At 40.6% G+C, this 21,441-nt stretch overlaps 1 protein-coding gene across 4 annotated transcripts in view; it reads right to left on the bottom strand.

Moving 5' to 3' along the window:
* The window catches only part of ypel1 (yippee-like 1), a 31,804-nt gene extending 11,915 nt beyond the window's left edge, over nucleotides 1-19,889 (bottom strand). Inside the window, exons 1-2 of one of the 4 annotated variants that reach the window (XM_036144366.1) lie at nucleotides 19,153-19,889; nucleotides 9,147-9,431 (exon numbers count right to left, since the gene is read on the bottom strand). In XM_036144366.1, the coding sequence (XP_036000259.1) occupies nucleotides 9,147-9,263 (117 nt within the window). In that variant the 5' untranslated portion in view covers nucleotides 9,264-9,431; nucleotides 19,153-19,889. Of the gene's footprint in view, nucleotides 1-9,146; nucleotides 9,432-16,008; nucleotides 16,085-16,123; nucleotides 16,310-18,402; nucleotides 18,624-19,152 lie in introns of those variants that run through there. The other 3 variants (XM_036144367.1, XM_036144369.1, XM_036144368.1) reach the window with 3 other exon arrangements.
* Between the last annotated feature and the right edge of the window lie 1,552 nt (nucleotides 19,890-21,441).

A 21,441-nucleotide genomic window follows, 5' to 3' on the forward strand; every position in this document is an offset into this window, starting at 1 on the left:
TTTAAAATAAAACAACAATAACAAGCGTGTCCATATTTAGTTTAACATGTGAGGGGAGGAGGGGCTGCCAGGCTTCCTCTGACCCAGCGCTCAGGTTAATCTCTGCTCTGGGCCGCTCCATCTGCATCTTTGCCTGAGAGCCGGCAGGCCTTGAAGTACCTCAGGGAGGGGGAACCATCTTTTTTAACTCGTGCACTCGATCCATAGAGAGATCAGTCAGATCCTTCAGCGATGCCCCCCCCGCCCATTTCTTTTACTGTCACCATGAGGACCTAACGAGCATCTTACAAGTAATAGCAACCCTAATAAGTGCAGCACGGTGCCTTCAAACCAAATGAGGCGAGTGTCTGTTGGCAGCAGGGAGTGGAAAACGCCAGACAACGGTGTCGTCTTCTCTTAAGTAACATAATCAGCTTAGAAGGCTTGATGCAAAGGACTGAAGATGCTGCCTTGGACCAGTGAATGCACTAATGCTGGCGAGCTGGGACACCGACAATAAAGCTGAAACGTAGCTAGGAATCAAGATTACGGTACTACAGGTAGAGCATAGAGCATTTTAATAGAAAAGTACATTTTGCATTAAAATTATACAAGATTATGACATATTATTACTACTTTTACATTATGATTGCAGCTTTTTCTAAACTGGGTGTTTCTCTGTTTTGTACGGTAGCAAACCGCACATTTTAAAAAAAACTATTTATACTGAGATATGGACATTTTTTTAACCATTTGAATATGTAGAGGGTGGATTGTGGAAAAGAAATGTGGGTCTGAAATAAAGACAATACTAAAGTTTTATGGAAAATGTGGCAAGTCATTTCTCTGCAGATGCTGTTCATGTCACCACTTCACTTTCAGAGTTTCTTTGTTGTGGTTAGAGTCCCACAACTGGAGAATCTGGAGCAAACTATTGCAATTCCTGCATTTTGTTTAAACCCCACAGATCGCAGAGGATAGAGCATTCCAGGAAGGGTTTATTTAACTTTGATTTTTTTCCTTGGAAGGATCCACAACATTGACAACTCAACAGCCAGAGATGCTACAGAGCAGCAGTGTCTAACCTCTGTTTGTGGGCTAAAATTGCCAAGTTGGCAGAATTCACTCTTTTTTAAATAAAATTGATTAAAAACCTTCAGTTTAAATGTGAGACATTACATATTTACTCAAAACAAACTAAACACACAAACTGTAACAGAGAAGGTAGTCTGATATCTGTAGGATGGGGCCTATAAATACCAAAAATCTGAGACATAAAAACAAAAGGAACTAACTTTCTTAAATTTTTGGATTGTTTTCTATTTTTTGGCCTGGAACTGTGTTTCCTTCAGTCTCAGAAGATAACAGGGTCTTTATATTGTCCTGTTGCTGGATGTTTGTGGCCCCACTTCTAAGAAACTGAAATGATAGCAAAAGATTTTCTAGGTTAACATTTTTGCTTTAAAGTGTTCATCTGCATCAATTTTTTGGGCTGGCAGATCAAATTTGTACCATCCTTGAATTGAGCTTTGGCGCCACACAAAATAACTTTGGTCACCCTTTGCTGTAACATCAAAAATGTTCTCTCACTCCTGATTGCTTATAAGGAGTTATATGGACATTTACTTTCTCCTTTTCCCAGAATCAAGCTGGAAACACTTCTGGACAAGGTGTGCAAAAACATCTTAAGTAATCACACGAATGTTTAATGCATAATGAAGTCCTTTATTGGTTTGTGCATAATTAACGAAAATTAAACCAAATTTTAATGCATATATTTAAGTCGGTAGAGATTTCATATCTTTTGATCCGTTTGGCTTTTTTGTGCCATTTTTCTTATAACTAACTATAGCTATTTTTTTTTTCTGGCAACATATCGTCAGTTTGAAACCGAAAGGAGAAAGACAGACTGTCCAAGGAAGAGGTCTTCCTGAAATCCAATTATTAGTAAAGTGGATAGTTTAGACTAATGAGGTCACTCGTCAGCAGTCACTTTAGCCCGGTAAACAAGACGACACAGTCAATAGTTCACTCTTCACTTTGGTGATTTTTACAAGTGATCCGGATGAGCCTGATTATCCTTTCACATCGGGACCTTACAGACAAACTGTGTAGAAACGTAGCTAGAAAATTCAAATGGTTGAAGATTCTCAGTCATCCAGGTCAGGATCAATCCACAAAAGGTTTAAAAAAAACAACTGGACTTCTATTCAGAAGCTGAAGACATTTTGCTTCCTGGATGGTTAAGTGAAACGTCCTCAGCTTCAGAATAAAAGTTCAATTGTTTTATTTTTTTAACCTTTTTTGGTGCCATTGAGGTTACTGATCAAAAATCCCATTTTCTTTTATTAGCCTCATTAGAAAGTTTGAACTTACTGGTGGATTAATACAGGGGGAAAAATTAAAAGGACTATGTAACAAGTAAAAATAGCTGAGTCACTGGTTGCTATGGTGATTCCCGCCTTTTCTGGTCTTAACAGGGGGCCTCTATTTCTCACTCAGGGACCAAACAGTGACCAATATACCAATATTACCAGTTTTGGTTTCTTTTAGTTTTCTTAAGTCCAGTGGTCACTGGTACTGGGCTGCCCAAAAAGGGTAAAAAAAACTTACAATATTTCTGTTTTATGATTTATCTGCAATGTTTTATTTTGAAAAATGGCTGGATTTGGATTCTCTCTTGACAATGTCTCGCACTGACAGCATTATACTTTGGTAAATAGCAAATGGACTGAACTGTTGCTTTTACAGTCACACTGACCACTCAGAGCACTCTACACTAATGCACATTATCAATCTGGGACTGATCCATTTGAATCCGTTTGGGGACAGGATGGTCGTTTAGCAGAAGTCGCCAAGCTGATTGGGCGAAACGACACCAAGTGCCCGCCTACCATAAGTTGGTTTTAGCCAATCACGGCATCAAATTACAACGTAAGCTGCAGGCACCATGAGAAACCACAACAAGGTGAGCTAGCCAAGGCACTTTTTACTGTTCTACAATCATAGAATAAATAAATAAATTCTTACAAAACAGATGTAACAGCAGCAGCTATGTGTGCGTGATCGGCCTGAACCGTTGATGGTTGGAGCCGGAGCGGTACATGATGGATTCTCGTGTGTTTGTGAACGCACAAATACCGTGAAATATTATCATGCAGCGCGGTTCTATTTATCCTCTGCTGCAGCAACATTCTCGTGGGTCTATTTTTATGCTTCTGAAGTTAGATAAAGTCCAGAAATGTTTACTGTGATTGAAAATGAATAAATCACCAAAAATAAAATACAGTAAACACCCCACCCTCCTCCTCCTAGAAAAACAAAAAACAGGACCTACCTATGATGTTTACCAGAAGACATTTTAATTTTAGCTGGTATGAACTTTGCTTTATTAAGAAACTTTAGTTTTGGCCACAACCCTAGAAGAAACTAGTTTTCTACCCAGTCGAACAGACTGCATTCCAGTCCAGTTCATTTACTATTTTTAGTCACATCATGGCAGCTGGTGCTACTGGTTTCCCAGCATTCCCTGCATAAACTATGTGGTGTGTCCTTAAAAAACACCAAAGACACGAGTAACACCTTGTTAGGCTTTCACTTCTCCCCTGCAGGCCTCAGCACAGGTCTGACCTCTGCTTGTTTTAGCAGCCTGGTTCACTTATGTGTTGGGCCGGCTCTGCCTCAACAGCTCTTAAGTATCATGTTTTCTTCTAATTACTCATAATTTATCAAATGTTAATAATTCAATGGGGACATTAGGATGTTACTGCAATGAGATAAAGCTTTGAATAAAGGAAGGATTTGTGCCTCAGCCATCACGTCCCAAAAGTCAGGATTTTATCAACCTGTAAATGAACATCATCAGATGTTTTTAAAGTAGAAAGAAAAGGTCTTGTGGAGGCAGTTTGAGCTACTAACAGCAGTGGAAATGCTTAGTGAAACCGTTCCCGCCCCGTAATCAGGACTGACAGCATCAGAAAGTTTATTAAAAGGAGCAGAAAGTTTTTCTGCATTCCCAAAATATATCCAGACGCTGATGGCGTCCCTTCAGCCTCTCTGCAGCACGCAGCTGGTTTGCAGATCTTCCAGAAGAACCTGATTTACAAGCCAACCAGCTGGTTTTGTGCAGGCGAAGCTGTGGATCATCATTATATTTCTACGCTGAGCAGCATTATCTTTTAAGAGATTCACATTTCAGAAAAGGAACAAACTTATGGGTTAAATGAACAAGTTTTGCATCTAAATCTGCTAGTAGTGTGGAAAACTTTGCACTTAAATGTCCAATAGGTCCTAAAAACGGGTATTTTTCCCCCAGTTCTTCCTGTGTGCATTTTTCGGAGAAAAACTGTTTTAGAAGAAAAGTATTCATAAAATGCTCAGTTGCATAAATAAAGATTAATTATTGCTATTAGTTGTGTTTTTTTCCCCATTTGTGCAACCTCAAACAGCTAAACTTCCGTCAGCAGAGGAGATGAAGAGGAAACAAAACAAACAGAATCATCACAACAGCAGCTTCTTCTTCACTTCCATTTTAACAACGCTCCACAGACAAACGATGCCTTTTCTCAGCCCAGGCTTGAACTTTAGGTACAGCGGCATCATTTTGTTCAGATTTTGTGCAGCAACAATTGATTTACCCTCAGAGGATGCAATAAAACAGCCCCCAGCATAAAGCATCCTCCAGCCCGCCCTGCCTCGGCTTGTAAAGCAACAATAAATCCACATACATCTGACACGGCCCTGGACAGGTTAACTGAGGTGCCGATAAACAAGCGTGGTGCCTTGCTTTGGGCAAACACACGTCACATTTATGACAAACAACAGACTTTAGAGATTAAAACTCAAAGGAATCTAAACTTAGAGTGATAAGACCTCTGATCCTGCTGAGGGGGGAGGCACCGTTGGCTTTTGGCGGCGTTTACAGGAGCGCGTCTCCCTGCGAGCTCCAGCAGAGCCTCTGAGTTACAGGAGGGAAATGGATTTCCACACGGAGACGGCGAGTGCGCACATTGATCATCTTTGTCATTTGAATAATCAGCTTAGTACGTGTTGAGAGAGCGGGGGTGGGGGGTGCTGTCAGTTTCCTATAACAACACGTAAAGGTCAGCGCTGCAGTTCTGCTTTAATCTTATCGATTATAGACGTTACTCACACTTCTCCTCCCCGGCTGCTGATGCAAGGATCAACATCTGCTGCAGCTTCTGAGTTTGGAGCTCTAAATGTCAGTGAGAGACCATCATCGTTTGGTCAATGGCAAATCCAATAGCTCAAACTTCTTTAATACGCCGGGACACGGATCAAAGCAAAAGGAGCCTAAAGATGCAACAGCCCCCCCCGATATGTGCTTCTCCGCAGGCTGATTGATGACCGGGTCTGATGGGACCATTTCAGCTCTGCACAGAGATGCACTGAATCTTCTGCATCCTGCCGCTGCGTGATCTGAATGTTTAATTTGTTTGGTTTATTTTCTCTTGGCTAGAGCTGATCACTTATAAAATAGAGCCATTAACGATGGAACTGGAAGTTAATGAGTTCTTTGGGGTTTTGGGGTTTTTTTTCTCCTGGGGCCGACATTTGGTGAGAAGTCTGCGGAAACTTTTAACCGTAGCAGTGAATGGGCGTAAAGTGATTACAGACAGCAGTTTGTGTGATTGTCATCAAACAAACTTAAGTGTTCAAATCAAATCTGTTCACAATGAAGATTGGAGGCAATATAAAACGATTAAATTCACTTCAAGCTAGTTCTAGACGGAAACAAATCCCCCCCTAAGCCCAATTACTTAATCGTGTATAGACTAGCCAGCCTCTTTATTAGGTGAGCCTGTTAAATGTCCTGTTAACACAAATAGTGAATCAGCCAATCACATGACAGCGACTCATTGTATTTAAGCATCTAGACGTGGTGAAGACGTATTGCTGCAGTTTAAACTGGGCAATAAACCCAAGGTGTGCAGAACTGCACCCCCAAAACTAGACCACTGCAAAGGCATTGTCTGGTCTGAAGAGTCTCAATTTCAGAAGTGACATTTAGATAGCACGTCCCAATCTGATGCAAACGTTAAAGAAAAGTTACTTAACTGGAAAATACTCAAAGCATTTTAAGGATTTTAAGGAAGCATTTTCACTTTTTTGTTGATCCTATGACAGCCCATTTTATGGCTTTTCTTTTCTACTATAAATGCATCTCGAATAAATACAAATTTTTTATTTGTTTTGTATAAAAAAAACAAGCTTATGGTGGATTACCAGCGTGCTTAACAGTGTTGAGTATAGCTGCATTCTTTGCACAACAAAGAGATACAGAGAACTGCCTCAGATTAAAGAAAAGGAGGAACTAGTGAACAAAGTTCTCAATTCCTCGATGTTATTAAATATGCACACAAATAGCCATTTTAAATGGCTTGTCAGATCATTTGTGGACCTCAACATAAGAAGAAATAGCAGTGAGCCACCACATTAGATGTAATGGTTTCAAAAAAAAAAAAAAAAAAAACAGAAGCAAACACCAACAGGCACAAAAGCTAGAGATGTCATAAATTAGGTGGGCACACAATTCAGATAAATGTGTGTCCAGATAAAATATAAAACCAATACCAGATGACAACTGCTGGGTGAAACTTTAAAGTTTTTCTGAGCACAGATTTATACATTTCACCTGTGTCAGGCTTTGTCATCATGGCACCAAAAAGATAAATAAGGAGATTCAGATGGTTGTTTTGATCCTGGAAGAATCTGCAGAAAAAAACTACATTTACCAACAGCTTGTTTATAAAAGCAACTTGTAATACAACAGTTTTGATCAAGTCTACAATTCAAGACGTGCAACATGGAGACAAGACCTGTTTAAAATCATTTACATTATTTTTAACCATAAAATAAAATATAAAAAAGTTTGTTACAGAAGTAACTACCTTTAGAAATTGCTGTCAGAATATTGTAAATTAAAAGTTATCCCTGAAGACCTAATTGCTAACAGTTTACCGGCAAGCTGTTAGCTATCTTTGTTGTCCAATATAAAAGAATTGTGTAACATTTTATTTTGTCGTGTAACTAGCTAAAACTTAATAAAAGCTAAGTTTGAACTCTAAGTTTTTATTTAGGATAAAACATTTTTTACACAAACAAAAATCAACCCCGACGTTATTTGAATAAAGCGCTAGCTAGCTAGCCACGTTTGTAGCCGACATTAGTTACCAGATTGGATCAATTTCTTTAAACTTGTAAATGACAAAATGTAAATATTCTACATTCTCTTTTATGAAAGATAAGCTTAATTCTATATGACTTGATTTACAGATAAATCCAACAATATTTTCTTAAAAGAACATTTATCAGAAATCTTCATGTCATTACTTGATAACCATGAGCTAACCAGTTAGCTAACCAGCTAGCTTTGTTGCCTGCCAGACACTAAAAGTGTTCAGTCTGGCAACATACCTGAAAAATGCATTTTCTACATTTTCTTTTATAAAAGTAAAGTTTAAACTATCTCTTATCAGTAAGCAATTCATTAGCAAGACAGCTAGCTTTGTTTCCAGTCATTGTTATTTATTTATTTATTTATTTGCCAACCTGAAAACTGTACCAATTTACTTGGTCTTCTGCCTAAAAGGAAATATCCCACATTTTCTTTTATAAAAGTAAATCTTAGCTTGCATATAAAAACATATCTTAAAAAGAACAGAAAGTGCTACAACACAGACTAACCAGTATCAATCCTGACAGCAAAATCCAATATGGCTGCTAGCAAACACAAAGTGGGTAAGGTTGCAGTGATAATATAATTATTTAAACTTTAAACTGTTGCCATTTTTGTGGGTCCATGCCCTTTTTTAGTGCCCTACATCATTTATTAGCAACTATTAGTTAGCATGTCTCTTTAATGTTGCTTTAAATGTTTAGTAATGCATTGTTATTAAATAGTTTTGCTAACAGCAGTTAACCTGGTCATTGAGCAAAGCAAATAACTAATCTTATTGGTCTTCTAACTTGTAAATGAACACCGCCATGTTGAGTGTGACAATCAATAAGCTATCCAGCTAACTAACTAAAGAATCACTTGCAAAATTTCCAGCAAGTTTTTTTAGATGTAATTGAGAGAAACTGATCGGGTTTTCCTGACTATTAACTATTTTGGTTTCTCTGTGAGGTCTGAAATGACAAAAGTGAAAAAATGCGCCGCTGGTCCCTGTTGATTTTGATCCCAGCAGAAAGTGAACACATTACAAGATTCTACCCAATTATTTGCAAAGCATACGACCATAACCTTTGTTAATCATCAAACAAAATTCAAAGTACAAACATTTAGCTGATACGTTTGATAGAAAATAGGGAATTTTTGATTTTCATACACATTATAACTTAGGGGGGAAAAAATATTTTTAAATGTTTGGCCTGCTGGTCATGGATCAGAGCCGATCCAGAAAATGTCGTTTTTACATTTCTAGACGCATAATTGAAGAATCTCTACCAATGTGTGCTGCTGGAAATGTAAAAGTATTAAAACCGTTCATGTTTGGAACAATATGAAAATATCAAAAGGTCTGGTGTCTCAAACGTTTGCGCTGGAATAGGCAAGATGATATTTAAGGATGTGCATCGCTTTGACTTTTTCGAACACTAAATGCAACTAAAATTAGAATTAAACAAAAGAGGGACAGGTGAGGGGAAGCCAGCAGCAAAATGCACATGTTGAATATCGTTAAATTACAGCCCCTGTTGCCTTATGGAGCAGTCTGCTGGGCTTTACTGGACTCTACTTGCTCAGGTTAACTCACCTGTCCTCACATCACCACATTTTTTACATTTCAGCACAGATAAAAACAAAAACAGGTTAGTTGTGTCACAGTAACCTACATCTCCTAATTCTGCTACATCACACTTTCTACTCTTATTTTTAGCTCTGAGTGACGTGCCAGCACCAGCAGCTGATGCGTGTATTTCAAGTGTGTCACATAAACGCATGCATTGTCATTCTTCTCCAGCTGTGGCCTCGGCGGCACCAAATGCGGCTGTGGTGAGACGTGACGGACAACTGCAAATCCCCTCAAGCTATTTTCCATCTGTATAAACATTGACAGAGCAGTGGAAGTCCTGTGAAGTCCTGGAGAGTGGGCTGCAGATGAAGAGCCGAAGACGAGGCGCCAACTAAAAGAGAGCGGCCGTACCTTTGAGATGAGCTCGTCGTGGTTGGCCAGATGTGCTCGGCAGTGGATGCAGCTGTATGTGCGGTGGCAGGACGGCAGGTAGGCCTGGAAGGTCTTCGACTTGGTCATCTTTACCATGTCAGTGGGGCAGGGCTCCTCGCTGGTGTCAGGGCTGGCACTGGAAGAGTTGCAGCTCTGCTGGACTTGCTGACAGAAGAAACACTGGAAGATGCAAGCAAAAGCCGTCGTTGTTGTGGAGTGGGTGTGTGGCACGCTCCACACGGACACCACAGGAGAAAATCGCGCCTGCAGAGAGGAGAAGCCACAGAGGTGATCTGGTTAGAGGCATTGGTCTACACCTGCTATTTTTAGCAAATACGATCCTGATTATGTTTCCAGTACGAACGCAGCTCGTTTGCTGGAGCAATCATTTGATTACAATCGTCTATTACACGATTACGATCGCCTGTTATGCACAACTAATGCGGACGTGTGGTGACGTAACTAAATATCCAGACAATCAAAGGTGCCTTATAATGTGACTCACTTGGTTACAAACTTACTTTTTCCTCATCTATGAATGTTTTGCCACAACAGACGAATAGTTGCCCAATAAATTCTTGTAAAAGAGCAAAACAGATACAATTGTTGAGATGGCTGCTTTTTGCAAGAGGGAGGTTGTTCTGAAGATAAAAACCAAACTGAGAAATAATACTTGAAATGTGGACAATAATCTGCTAACTTTTGTCTCTTAACTATCTAAAACAATCAGCACTGTTAGACAATAATACTAAAATCATTCTTTAAAATTAGTCTAAATGTTATTGAAAGGAGCGACATTGTAGGATTAATAAAAAAAAGGTTAATAGCCTACCAATTATTCAGTTGTGTGAATCTAAAACTAAACATCTTAAATAAAAATGTAGCTGAAAAGTAAATTTCAGAAATTCAGATGAAGAAAGTGAAATTAATATACATATATAACACAGCAATATATTTCAGCCTTTTATTGTGGTTTAAAGGTTACAAAACCCCAAAATTCAGTTTCTTTAAAAATGTAAATTTGACATCAGATCAATAAGGAGTTTATGCTCTTAATTTGCAAAACCGCTAACGTCTGTTCAGATATTCAGAATATTAATGGAAAGTTGAGTGGAAGGAAAAAGTGGGCAGAGTCAAAAAGAAGAACTGCAGCCTTGGGAGGATTTTGGGACCCATTCAAGAGTTTGTGAGAGATTCACAGGGCGTGGACTGTTGCTTGAGTCAGAGCTTCTTCAGCGCTGACCTGGGAAGCCGTGTCATCTGCTGTGTTTTACCAAAGTCAGAGCAGCTGTTTTAAGATGACTTCCTGCTTGTCATACGGAGATGCTGGCGTGACTGCTAACGGTACCAGCACCTGCTTTGATGACCGTGGTATGAATGTGAAGAATCAACCACAACAATAACGTTATATCCGTTAGTAATGACCGGAAGGAATGAATTCATGAAATAAATGAACTTTTTTATGATATTCTACTAAATCCAGACGCACCTGTATGCATCCAAGCATGTTGCGCAGTTCTACTTAAAAAAGCCACATACTTAAAAAAAAATAAACTTCTTTAAAAATTAACCTCTTTCCTATTTTTAGGTTTGCAGCACTAGAGAAGCAATTTCACAACAGATGATGGCATAACTAGAGAGAAACAAGTCTGCTGGTGTGTAATGGTGCCAAATATTCACACAAATGAAGATGTGCTTGGCCTCCTGCTGCGCTGCTCTGCAAATTACAGAAGACATTAATGCCTTCAGAAAAATGCATCAGTCCTCCCTAAATAATGCTGGAAAGGTTCAATCCATTTTACACTCTGGTCTCCTGCCTTTTATGACCCTCTCATTCATCTTGGGGATGCAATTCTCTTCATTAATTGTTGCGCATGTGTCAGTGGTTTGCAGCCAGCCTCTGCTAAAAGGCTCGGCTGTCAAAGAAAATACTTTTCCTTTCTGTAAACATTGCTGTCTGCGAGCAGGCGGACTGTGGCTGCTCCGGGTCCGCTGGTGGAGGCTGAGGTTTCACACAACAGACCAAAGAGTTTCCCTAAAAAGCGTAGCAAATATTTACCAACGTTGAATAATTAGCATTGCAAATATTGCAGTAGTACCTAACAAGTTATTAAAATGTGTAAGGGTCTGGTAATTTCTGTACCGCCTGGAAATGATGCCAATGGACAATTAACAGATTAGATACTCGAGTCGATATGATATGAAGATGGTTTACACGAGGCTTTCTGTTTATTTCCAAATGTTAGCATGATTCAAATTTAAGATATCTGCAACTTTTATGTGAAGGATGAATCTGAACTACGGCAACAGAAATAAAAACGATACATTTATTAGCCATGAGTCTATTTAAATATTAGAACTTAACTTTGTATCTAAATGACTTAGAAATGGGCATTTGTGCTTTTTAAAAAGATCCAGTATTAGACTTTTGGTCGATTTGATGGAAGCTGGCAGTTACTGCGTCTTGACCCAACGGTAACTTTCCACATAAAACAAATTACGGCCCAGAAATGGGCATCAATAAAATCCTGTTTGCTGTTGTGTTGCTATGAAGGATAAAAAACATGAACATATCACTTCTAAAGCCAAATCACAACGTTTTGTTTGTGTATTGGTTAGCATTACCGCTGCAGCACAGCGACGTTCCACAGGAAGTTAGAAAATAAGGAGGAGATCTAAAACTCCCATGAGCCATTCCTTCAAACATAATTCAAATACGGATTGTTTTCTTTTTGTTGTGTGGCAACTAGGGGTCAATTTCCCATAATAATATTGCTGTTATGGCCTGTAACCTATATTTACTGATATTGCATATTTCCCTACCATATACTTGTAGAGGAATTATCTTGCAATCAGAAAGTTGCTGGTTCGATTCCAGCCTGTACTTAGCTCCACTGGTCTACACATCGGTATTTGTGTACTTTGGTGAGTGTGGCTAAAACGCGCTGGTTTGTACTTGTCTGATCACAAAAAAAAAGAGATAAGTTACTCCTTCACAGAATATCAACGGTTTACGTATCATCGTCGTCTCCGTTTTTTCCCCTTCCAGTCAAAGGAGTCGCCTCCTGGTGGTCACTGTAAGTAGTGCAGGCCTGCAGTTCTCACCATAATCCTATATTTACATCCACCGTATGACGGCTAAACGTTAGCTTACGTTAAATTAGATAGATATTAGGGATATTTACATCCAGTAAGCTATTGCTGCTTTTATATAATACAGAAATTGGAAACGTAATTAACCAGTTCTGTTTCTGGTCATTTTTACATCCATGCTTAGATAAATCGACTGGGAAAAACATTTGCTTCTTTTTTTTTTTTTTTTTTTTTAAAGAAAGTAAAGTTCAGTTAATGAAGCATTTTAGTATAAATAAATCAAACATATAAAACATTAAGTTGTTCTAGATCTGTTTATTATTCATTTAGCACTGTTGTGCCCTACCAAACTAAATATGGAGTTTGTTGTAGCTATCAAGTTTCAATAAAATGTTTTATAAATTATTGTTGACACTTGATGGGGATCTTATTTATTTGAAATCTATACATTAGTTTTTTATTTAGCGGTGCTTGCAGCTTTAAGTGAATGCTGCTGGTGATAATGTTCATCTTGAAGGCATCACTTTACACCTGGTGTTCGTCTCCACAGTCGCCTCCAGTGATCCCGTGTCACTCCCTCCACTTTAAATGCAAATGAGCCTCAGAGCCTGGATCACACAGTCAGCTGCCATGGGCAGCAAACAGGGCGTCTGTGCATCTGTTAATGTTTATCCAAAACAGTAAATTAAATCCATTATTAAACGGTATCAACATCTTTAAGCTCTGCTCACTGAAACTTTTTGAAATGAATCAAACTTCTGACAGATGACAGAGGCAGAAAAGGTGGGAAACAGTGACGGAACAGGCTGAACCTGCTGTTTCTGGAGTTTATAACAACATTTTATGCAAAACTGATCCCAGTCGGTTGCAATAATTAATTACTTATCAAGTTTGTGTGAAACTCCTGCAGGTACATCTCTAGGCAGGCAGCTGTTTATTCACACCTGGGTGGCGCCATGTATGCGTAAATTTGGATCTTACTTTCCCTCGTAAAGACCAGTCAAACCTTTAAAAGCACTTTTTTTTATGTAGCACAAAATAACAAATTTCAGTTCCATTTTTCACAAAAATATTTATGCTTTCATCTGTGAGCACAAATCGAAAGTAGAAGTTGTCAAGGTTTCATTTTCATCCTTGCAAAAAAGAAAAAAAAAGAAAAAAGAGAGAGTTAGGATGAACCGTGAAATGCCTTTTGTCCTTAAAAGCTGCTTATTGTGAAAAGGTACATTTTGTGCATGACAGGGGTTGAACAAATGTGAAAGGGAAGAACTTTAAAGGCTTGAGCGACTCTGGAAGTTTCCAAACGGGCTCGGTGTGCTTCGACAGGAAGACCGCTGTCGAGACAGAAGTCAGCGGCCAGACGAGAAAAACAAAAAGGAGCTTCCGCAAGTGAACAGGAAGCGGGCCGTGACGTGGGGCATGGCTGCTCTGCAAACACGCGTCTGGATAAACACATAAACACAGAGCCGGCCTTGAAGGCCAGCGGGGCTGCAGAGCGGCCATATTTACATACGCGCTGCATAATCTGCACAGGTGCTGGAGGCATAATCCCTGCATGAAAAGGACAAAATCCCTTCTGTGAATTAGCCCAGTTTAAACCCAGTGGCACGTGCAGGTGTGCATGGGGGGGGGGGGGGGGGGGGGCGCTGACACAGAGCTTTAGAAATGTCACACCTCAGCATCATCAACATCATTCACATTGAGAAAGGAAGGGCCAACAATAGCGGCTTGTTTTCCCCCGACTGACGGCTCCACATGACGCAAACCCGCAAACATTTATTCGATTAGACCGAATACTGAACACACAGAGCTTCTTCCTCTGTTTGTTTTGGTTTCTTCCCCCGACTTAACAACAACTCTCTGTGTTTTCGTGTCCATTGTGCTGCCGCTGCTCCTAACTGGTATCAAGGTACGCCAGTCTCCTCAAAGCCTCTTAAAACCTACTTTACACCGCGCTCCACAGTTAAAGTCCTTTTAACGAGATGCCAGAGGAAGTACCAGAGCAGTTTCTCCAGCCTGAACCGGGCCTGCCCCTCCCCCACCCGTTGCTCTGCTTGCAGGCTCAGAGGGTTCCTCCACTTTTCCCTTGCTTGCAACTAAATTCAGTTCCTGGTTTTCTTTCAGTTCTGAACTGCTGATTCTCATTTGGTTTCCTTCTAGGGTTCACAACGTGCACACATCAACGCCCCTCCCCCCTCAACGTGCTGCGCATTGCCCATCAGCTGGCTTAAACAGCGCTTCTATATTCAGCACCACGCTTACGGGAAAGACTGCGGCTGACTTCTGAGCAGCTAGCGACCAGCTCCTGGTTCTCTCCCCTACTTTTTCCTTCTTCTACACAGACATGAGTCAGTTATCAGTTTCAAGGTTTTAAAACGTTTTTTTTAAAGCTGCGAAGGTTTACCGTCATGCCATTCCTACGGTTTAAAGTAATTCAAGTGAGATGCCTGAGGAAGTGCCAGAAGGGTTTATTTTAGCGAGCACATGGAGAAGAGAGTAACAAAGCACGGCTCCTGTCCCACCTGTTGCTGTGCACCACTAAGCAGCCTGCAGGAGGAGAAACTACAAAGTTTTTTCCATCGCTTACAAGAGAAATTTCACTGTAAATGTCTCCCCTCAGGTCTGATGTGCCTCAAAATGTAAAATGGCAAACAACAAATGTCATGAGTAAGTGGAGAGGCGCCGATCAGACACTTCCTGGTCTCTCTGTTTGCTAACATGACGATTCTCTTTTGACCAATTAGAATTTTCCTTTTTCTTTTCTTTTGCTGGTGGCAATAACTAATTAAAAAAAATCCTTAATAGAGGACGGAATGCAAGACAGCATGTCACATCACTGATTATAAATTCTTATAAAAAGGTTTATCGAAGCTTGTTGTTGACGCATTTATAGACCAGAACTTGCAGAAGTTCTTAGTTTGTGTGTGTATTTAATAGATACGCATCACCAGACAGAAAATTATCAGCCAATTCCGACCTCTGGACGGCTGATCGGTGCAAACGGTAGAATATTGTTTTTTTCCCACTGACAGCTGCAGACTCTCAACTATTTATTCAATAATACCCAAAATGGACAAGTAAACGGTCCTTTTTGTTTAGAAGACTTTTTACACATCTGACAACAGGCTCCTCTTTGTTGTTGTTGTCCATATCCAACAATGAACATAGACAAAGGATCAAAGACAATTAAAGTCCAGCAAACTATTTATCTGCAGCTAAAATGATTTTTTCGCCTTATTTCTGTGCAGCTGTGTCTTTTCTTCTGAAGGATGATTTAAAATAAAAAAGAGTTTTGGTGAGATGAGCGTCGCTGAGGCCAGGGATCCGAGCAGGATCAGCTGATGTTCTAAGTGAAACCAAAGACGCAGCGCGCTGTGCGTCTCTGGTCACAGAGAACAGGAAGATGTGTCCAGACAAAAGACTCGCTGTCCTCCACTGGTGAACCGCCAGGAGACAAAGCGCGCACCTTTCGCCGCGTCTAAACGCTTTAATCTCGGCCTCCCAGCCGCTGCCAGTGTGCGTATTTCCCCGGTTGTTGGTTTTCCGCCGCTTCCAAACCTGTTTATCCTCCAACAAAAGAACTCGACGCCAGCAGAAGCGCAACAGCGTGACCGAGCCGCTCTCCTTGTTTGCTTGCTTGCTTTGACCGACCCTCGTTCCGACAGTGAACCCAACACGGCACCAGAACCGAACCTTTCCCACCCACTGACAATGAAAACCCTGTGGTGCCGGAGCTGGATCTACTCACCACCTGAGTCAGACCCGAGCAAAGCGCGCAGCTCGGTGAGGGACAAACTGCAGCCAGAGGGACGCTGTTGTTGTTGTTGTTGTTGGTATTTTGTGCTGATTTTAAAAGAGCTGACCCAGAGATTGTCTCCGTCCAGGTTCTGGTCCACGTGTGACGCTGCCAGCTGGGAACTTATTGTTGCGTCCTTTGGGTGCTGACGGCTCTCATTTTCCCAGCACTGGCTTTTGTTGTGTCTTTTGTGTGCGTAATAGACTAGCCTGGTTACTTTGGAGAGGGGGGACGTCACCACGTGGGAGGAGAAGGACGCTCCGACTGACAGCCGAATCGACCAATGGGCAGTCGTGTTGCCTTCAGGGACCCGTGGGTCAAAAGGCAACCTATCTAAAGAAGAAAAAAAATGCTACATAAGGTTGGGAACAACTGTGATGAGCTAATCCCATTTATGAAGTTTGTTCACAGTAGTCAAGCACTACAAATGGCTTTTATTTTAAATAAATAAATAAATAAACTAGCATGTCATTTTTTGGCAAAATAACACAAACTTTAAAATTACAGTTAAACTAGAGAGTACTTCAGTGAGATGCTGCAACCTATGAGACCCAATGGAATGTCCTAATTATTATTATTATTATTCCCAAATATGATTTTTTGTTGTTGTTACATAGAATTTATTTACAAAATGTACCCTTTAACCCAAAGAAAACAGTATCTATATCATTAATAAATGCAGTATCAACAGTTCATACAGAAAAAGTGACCTGATTTTCATTCAGATTAATTTAATGTTTTTTGTAAAGGTCTTTAAAATCAGTTTCTCTGTTGATATGGCTCACTGCACAAGGCACCAAAGCCTGAGGGGCGCCAAGCATAAATAAAAATAAATAAATAATAATTACCAGTTTTGTTGCTAGATTCTTACAACTGGTGGACAGATAACGGTAGAGAATATGTTTGGTGCCCAGAGCACTATTCATTTCAAAGTCACCGCTGATATCATCTACATTTTTATATACCAGAAGAATCGAACACATGAAAGAGAACAACAACAAAAACTTGAGTGAACATATTGTTTTTGTTCATGCTCAAATTCTGCATGTTGTGGCATGAATTGTCACATTTCTCCAGACTTTTAAGATTGGGAGCTTTAATTTTTTACCTTTTTCAAGTTTTAGTCATTTTGTAACCAACATTCTTGTGTTGTGAAATGGAGCCGTTTGTTCTGGGACATTTAGTACCAATCACGCCTCAACTTTTACCTGCCTCAGGGACCAGTTATACTTGCTTTGACAACCAATTATTTAAAGCAGTTTTCTATAATACACCCATATTCTTCTGTTTGAATAATATCTACCAGCAGGAGATAACTTTGAGTTATTTTGGTTTGATCAGGGGTCATAATCTGTCATTAATCACAGGAGCTGACTGAGCTGACATGGATCAGAACCAAAATAAATGGAAACATGATATGTGACAAAGCCTTCAGAAAATAAAATGCTATTTATTTGGATTATCTGTGTGGTTTGAATATTTTTGTTACCATTTCATGAATACCATTGCATGAATGTTGATTAGTTTAGTGTTGGTCAATTGAATAATGAAATACATAACATTGTCTTAATGAAGCTGTAATCTTTAACCGTCAGGTGACTGACTTCCTCCCCAACATCAAGTTTCTGTTCACCTACAGACCAAATATGTTGCACAAAACAAGATTAAACATCAGAGCATCAACCTGAGTCAGAACCACATCGTCACAAGAAATACCGAGATCCTTTAACACGTTCAAAGTACAAGGGATGAAAATATATAAATAAATGAAAGGATGTTGTTATTGCAGTGGAAATTATTTCCCATGCGGCGTGAACGCGCCACTCGCGGGAGGCGGTAGCGTGCAGATACCAGGATGTGTAAATAAATACAAGTTCCTCATCATTTCAATGACGGGTGGGGGTTGTTAATAAATATGCACGTCCTTCCTTATTGTTTTGCTTCTCGTGATTAAAAGTCGTTCAAACAGAACTTCCTGTATTTTTAACTGATGAGGAGCTAAATGCATTAATGACGAGATAATATAAGTCACGTCTTCTAGGAAAATGCAAAAAATAATAAACCAGACAAACATCAGATACAAGTTAAAACATCAGAAAGGTCGAGATTCTAATCCAAACATCTGATAAAAATGCTGTATTTTATTTCAATTTAGTTAGGATCGAATCAAAAAGAGCAGCTTGATCCTTTTTTTACTGCAGCCTCTCTGTTTACATCCTCAGATCATCATCCTCCTGCCGTGACACAGATGCGCGTATGTGTTAAAAAACAATCCATGCGGGATAAACACACGCAAACAGACATAAATGAATAAATAAAGAAGCACGAACGTGACAGCCGACCTACCCGCGCACTAAGAGCCTCTCCTCCGCGTCCTATTTCCTCCTGCAGCCCTGACGTCGAGGACGCGCGTCAGCCAAAACAACAACCAACAACTGATGAGATATTTATATATATATTTTTAAATAACTTATTTGTTTATTAGGACTGCCTTTTGTTTCAATGAATGTGTAAAAAAAGGTTGTAAGCACTCGGAAGCTCGAGAAAAACCCACGATGGATGGATGTAAACACAACATTTGCTGCAGCTTCCAGGGTTGCACTCCGCTGTGCGCGTGCGCGTCACGAAATCCGACGTTTCTTTGTGTTTTTGTCGCCTGTTCACGTGGCTTTTTAACCCCCCCCCCCCCCCATGACAACACAAACACACGTATGCACACACGCACACGCACACGCACGCACTAAAACCTGAGCTAAGATCTGCAACTCTGACATCAAATTACAAAACCTGGCTCAAAGAAAGATGCTGTAACCGCATCAGTTCTCAAAAGGTTAAAAAAACAACATCCATTAAGACAATAATAAAAAATCTTGCATGGTGCATAGACATGAGCAGAGCACGTTAAAAGTCTTTTAATGCCTCTAACCGTGCAGTTTGCAGAAAGAAGTCTGCAAAAATAGCAACCTTATAAATATTTGGCTGCGCGCATCCTTTAAGATGTAATGCGACGTTAAAGCTGCACATTTAAATGCTGATGATGGCTCGCTGCAAAACAACACCGCGTCCTCCAGTAGGTCACCCTGGCTTTGCACTCACCCCCAAAGACGCTTCGCCTTCTCCCCCCTTCCTGCGGAGACCAAAACAACCCGGCGGAGGAGACGCGTCTCTCGGCTGGAGCTGCTGCGGGAGTCTGGAACACGGGCAGCTTTTCACGGGTGCATAAATCCAGCTGCAAGCGGCTGCAGCACCGGTCGGGTCGGAATCGGATCAGTTAAAAAGTCTCCACAAACATCAGCGCGTCCCGTCCAGAACCCCCTCTGCGCGCTTCAGGGCGATCCGCGGAGATCTGCGGGAACCTTCTCCTGGCGAGTGTCCCGGCTGAAGAGTGGAGACCCATCCGTCAGAGTGGGCTCATGTCTTATTGTTCCTGTTTTTAATCCTCAGTATACTTCTAGTCGTCCGAAAGCAGCAGCAGCAGTGGGTTGACAGGCCGAGCGGTTCCGTCTGAGGCCTTATTTATAGCGAAAATCCCAATAATCTCTGCAGCGCGGCGCGCTGTGCGCCAAACGCAAACATACGCACGACCAGGAATCCAACTACCTGACGGAGCTGCCCGGGTCTGGCTGGAGACTGCGTGTGAGCTGACTGCGGAGCCAAACTTGTCTGAAAAGTGCAAGAAAAACTGCGTTTTATTTCATCAACTGATGCGGCGTTCAAGTGCTGCAGGGAATATGGTTTACGAGAACCACCGATAAAAGAAAAACAAGCTGAAAAAGTACGGAATCCCAGACGTGCCAGTTTTTTGTGCTTCGTTTTAATGTTTTAGTGGTATACTGAATATTAAAAGATGAATATAAAATTAAATATATAAAAAATATCAAATGAAAAATCATATTGTGAACACTGAGAGCACAGAGAAAAAAAAGGATCTGATTCTTGTTTATTAATGCTGTAATTCCCTCTAACATGGCAGATATTTAACTCAGGACAGAATCCTGGCTGATGGCGATCCGTTCCTTTCTTATTAGATCTTGGAGTTGATCACAATGTGGTGGGTTCTGTTTGTGGACTGACCACAGGTCCAAAACTTAGTGTTCTGACCTTTTCAGGCACTTTGCAGCCATGTTTACCTTGTGACACGGTTCCTCGTCATGCTGGTAAATCCACAGATCACCACATGGTTGCTGGAAGAGCTTTGTGTTGCAGCAGCACATCTTGGTACCATTTTGTTGTTGAGGAGATTGGGAGGTTTCCCGCGGCCATGAATGGAGAGCAAACCGCCCTCCACCGCATCAGGACGCTTCGCTGTGGACACGGTGCAGGACTCAGGGTAGATCTGACTCATCTTTGCCAGCCAGAGGATTTTCCACATGACAGGGGAAGAATGATACATCAGAAAAAAATTACTTTGCAGCAGTCTCCTGCTTGTGCTTAACCTTTTCTGTAAAATATAACACTTTAACACCAATTCTTGGGGGTAAATGAATGCAGATGCCTTACATTCAAACTTACCGAAGATGGCTGATATCGCTGCTTTTTTTTTTTAAAGATGGATTAGCCCGAAGAGATTCACATAGTTGGTTGTCTGACCCAGAGTGACAGACAGATTTTATAACCAGCGACCTTTGGGGCTCCCTAACCACTTGGTCACCACTAAAGTAGCATAAACATATTGAATCCTGGCCCTGTACCTCAAAATGAAAACTGCCCTCATCTCACCATGTTGATGGATCCATCGGCAGCCATCGGGCATTTTACATGTTTAAACCCTCAGCATTGCCAATAACTTACGATTGATTCATTATGAAGTTACAATTGGCATTATTTTGATGCATGCCCAGCAAAACAGAATGTCAGCAAAATGCTGAAATATCTTTAAATGTTTTTTTGGTTTTTTTTTTAATCTGGAAGATGTTTGGACATTCCTGTATTTCAACACTGAGACCATTCCACAGTACCCTCCCCCCACCCACAGATTGATACACAAAAAATGCTGAGAAGTTTAAGATTATATTTTCTTCAGAAATCATGGCCTTCATCTCATTGTCTAGATTGACAGGCAGCAGGTTGTGGCAGCATTCACTCCCCCTGAAAGAGCACAGGGCCAAAGTGGACGTCTGCATTGTCTGCCCCCCTGATGATGTCACAGCTAACAGAACGCCTGACCAGGTGTACCTTCTATGAACAGAAAAAGACAGCGAGAACAAAAAGTTGAAACAACAAATCATGCAAATTGGAGAACAGTAGGAGAACTCAGCAAAGTGGGAGAGAAATAATTAATGTCCTCCAGCAGCCTAAGCCTATAGCAGCATAACTAAATAGATAGCTCAGGGTAACCTAAGCCAGTTTAAATAAAACAAAAATGGAAAATAGCATATTAGTACA

This window comes from Fundulus heteroclitus, chromosome 12 (assembly GCF_011125445.2).
Source record: "Fundulus heteroclitus isolate FHET01 chromosome 12, MU-UCD_Fhet_4.1, whole genome shotgun sequence".
NCBI classification, from domain to species: Eukaryota; Metazoa; Chordata; class Actinopteri; order Cyprinodontiformes; family Fundulidae; genus Fundulus; species Fundulus heteroclitus.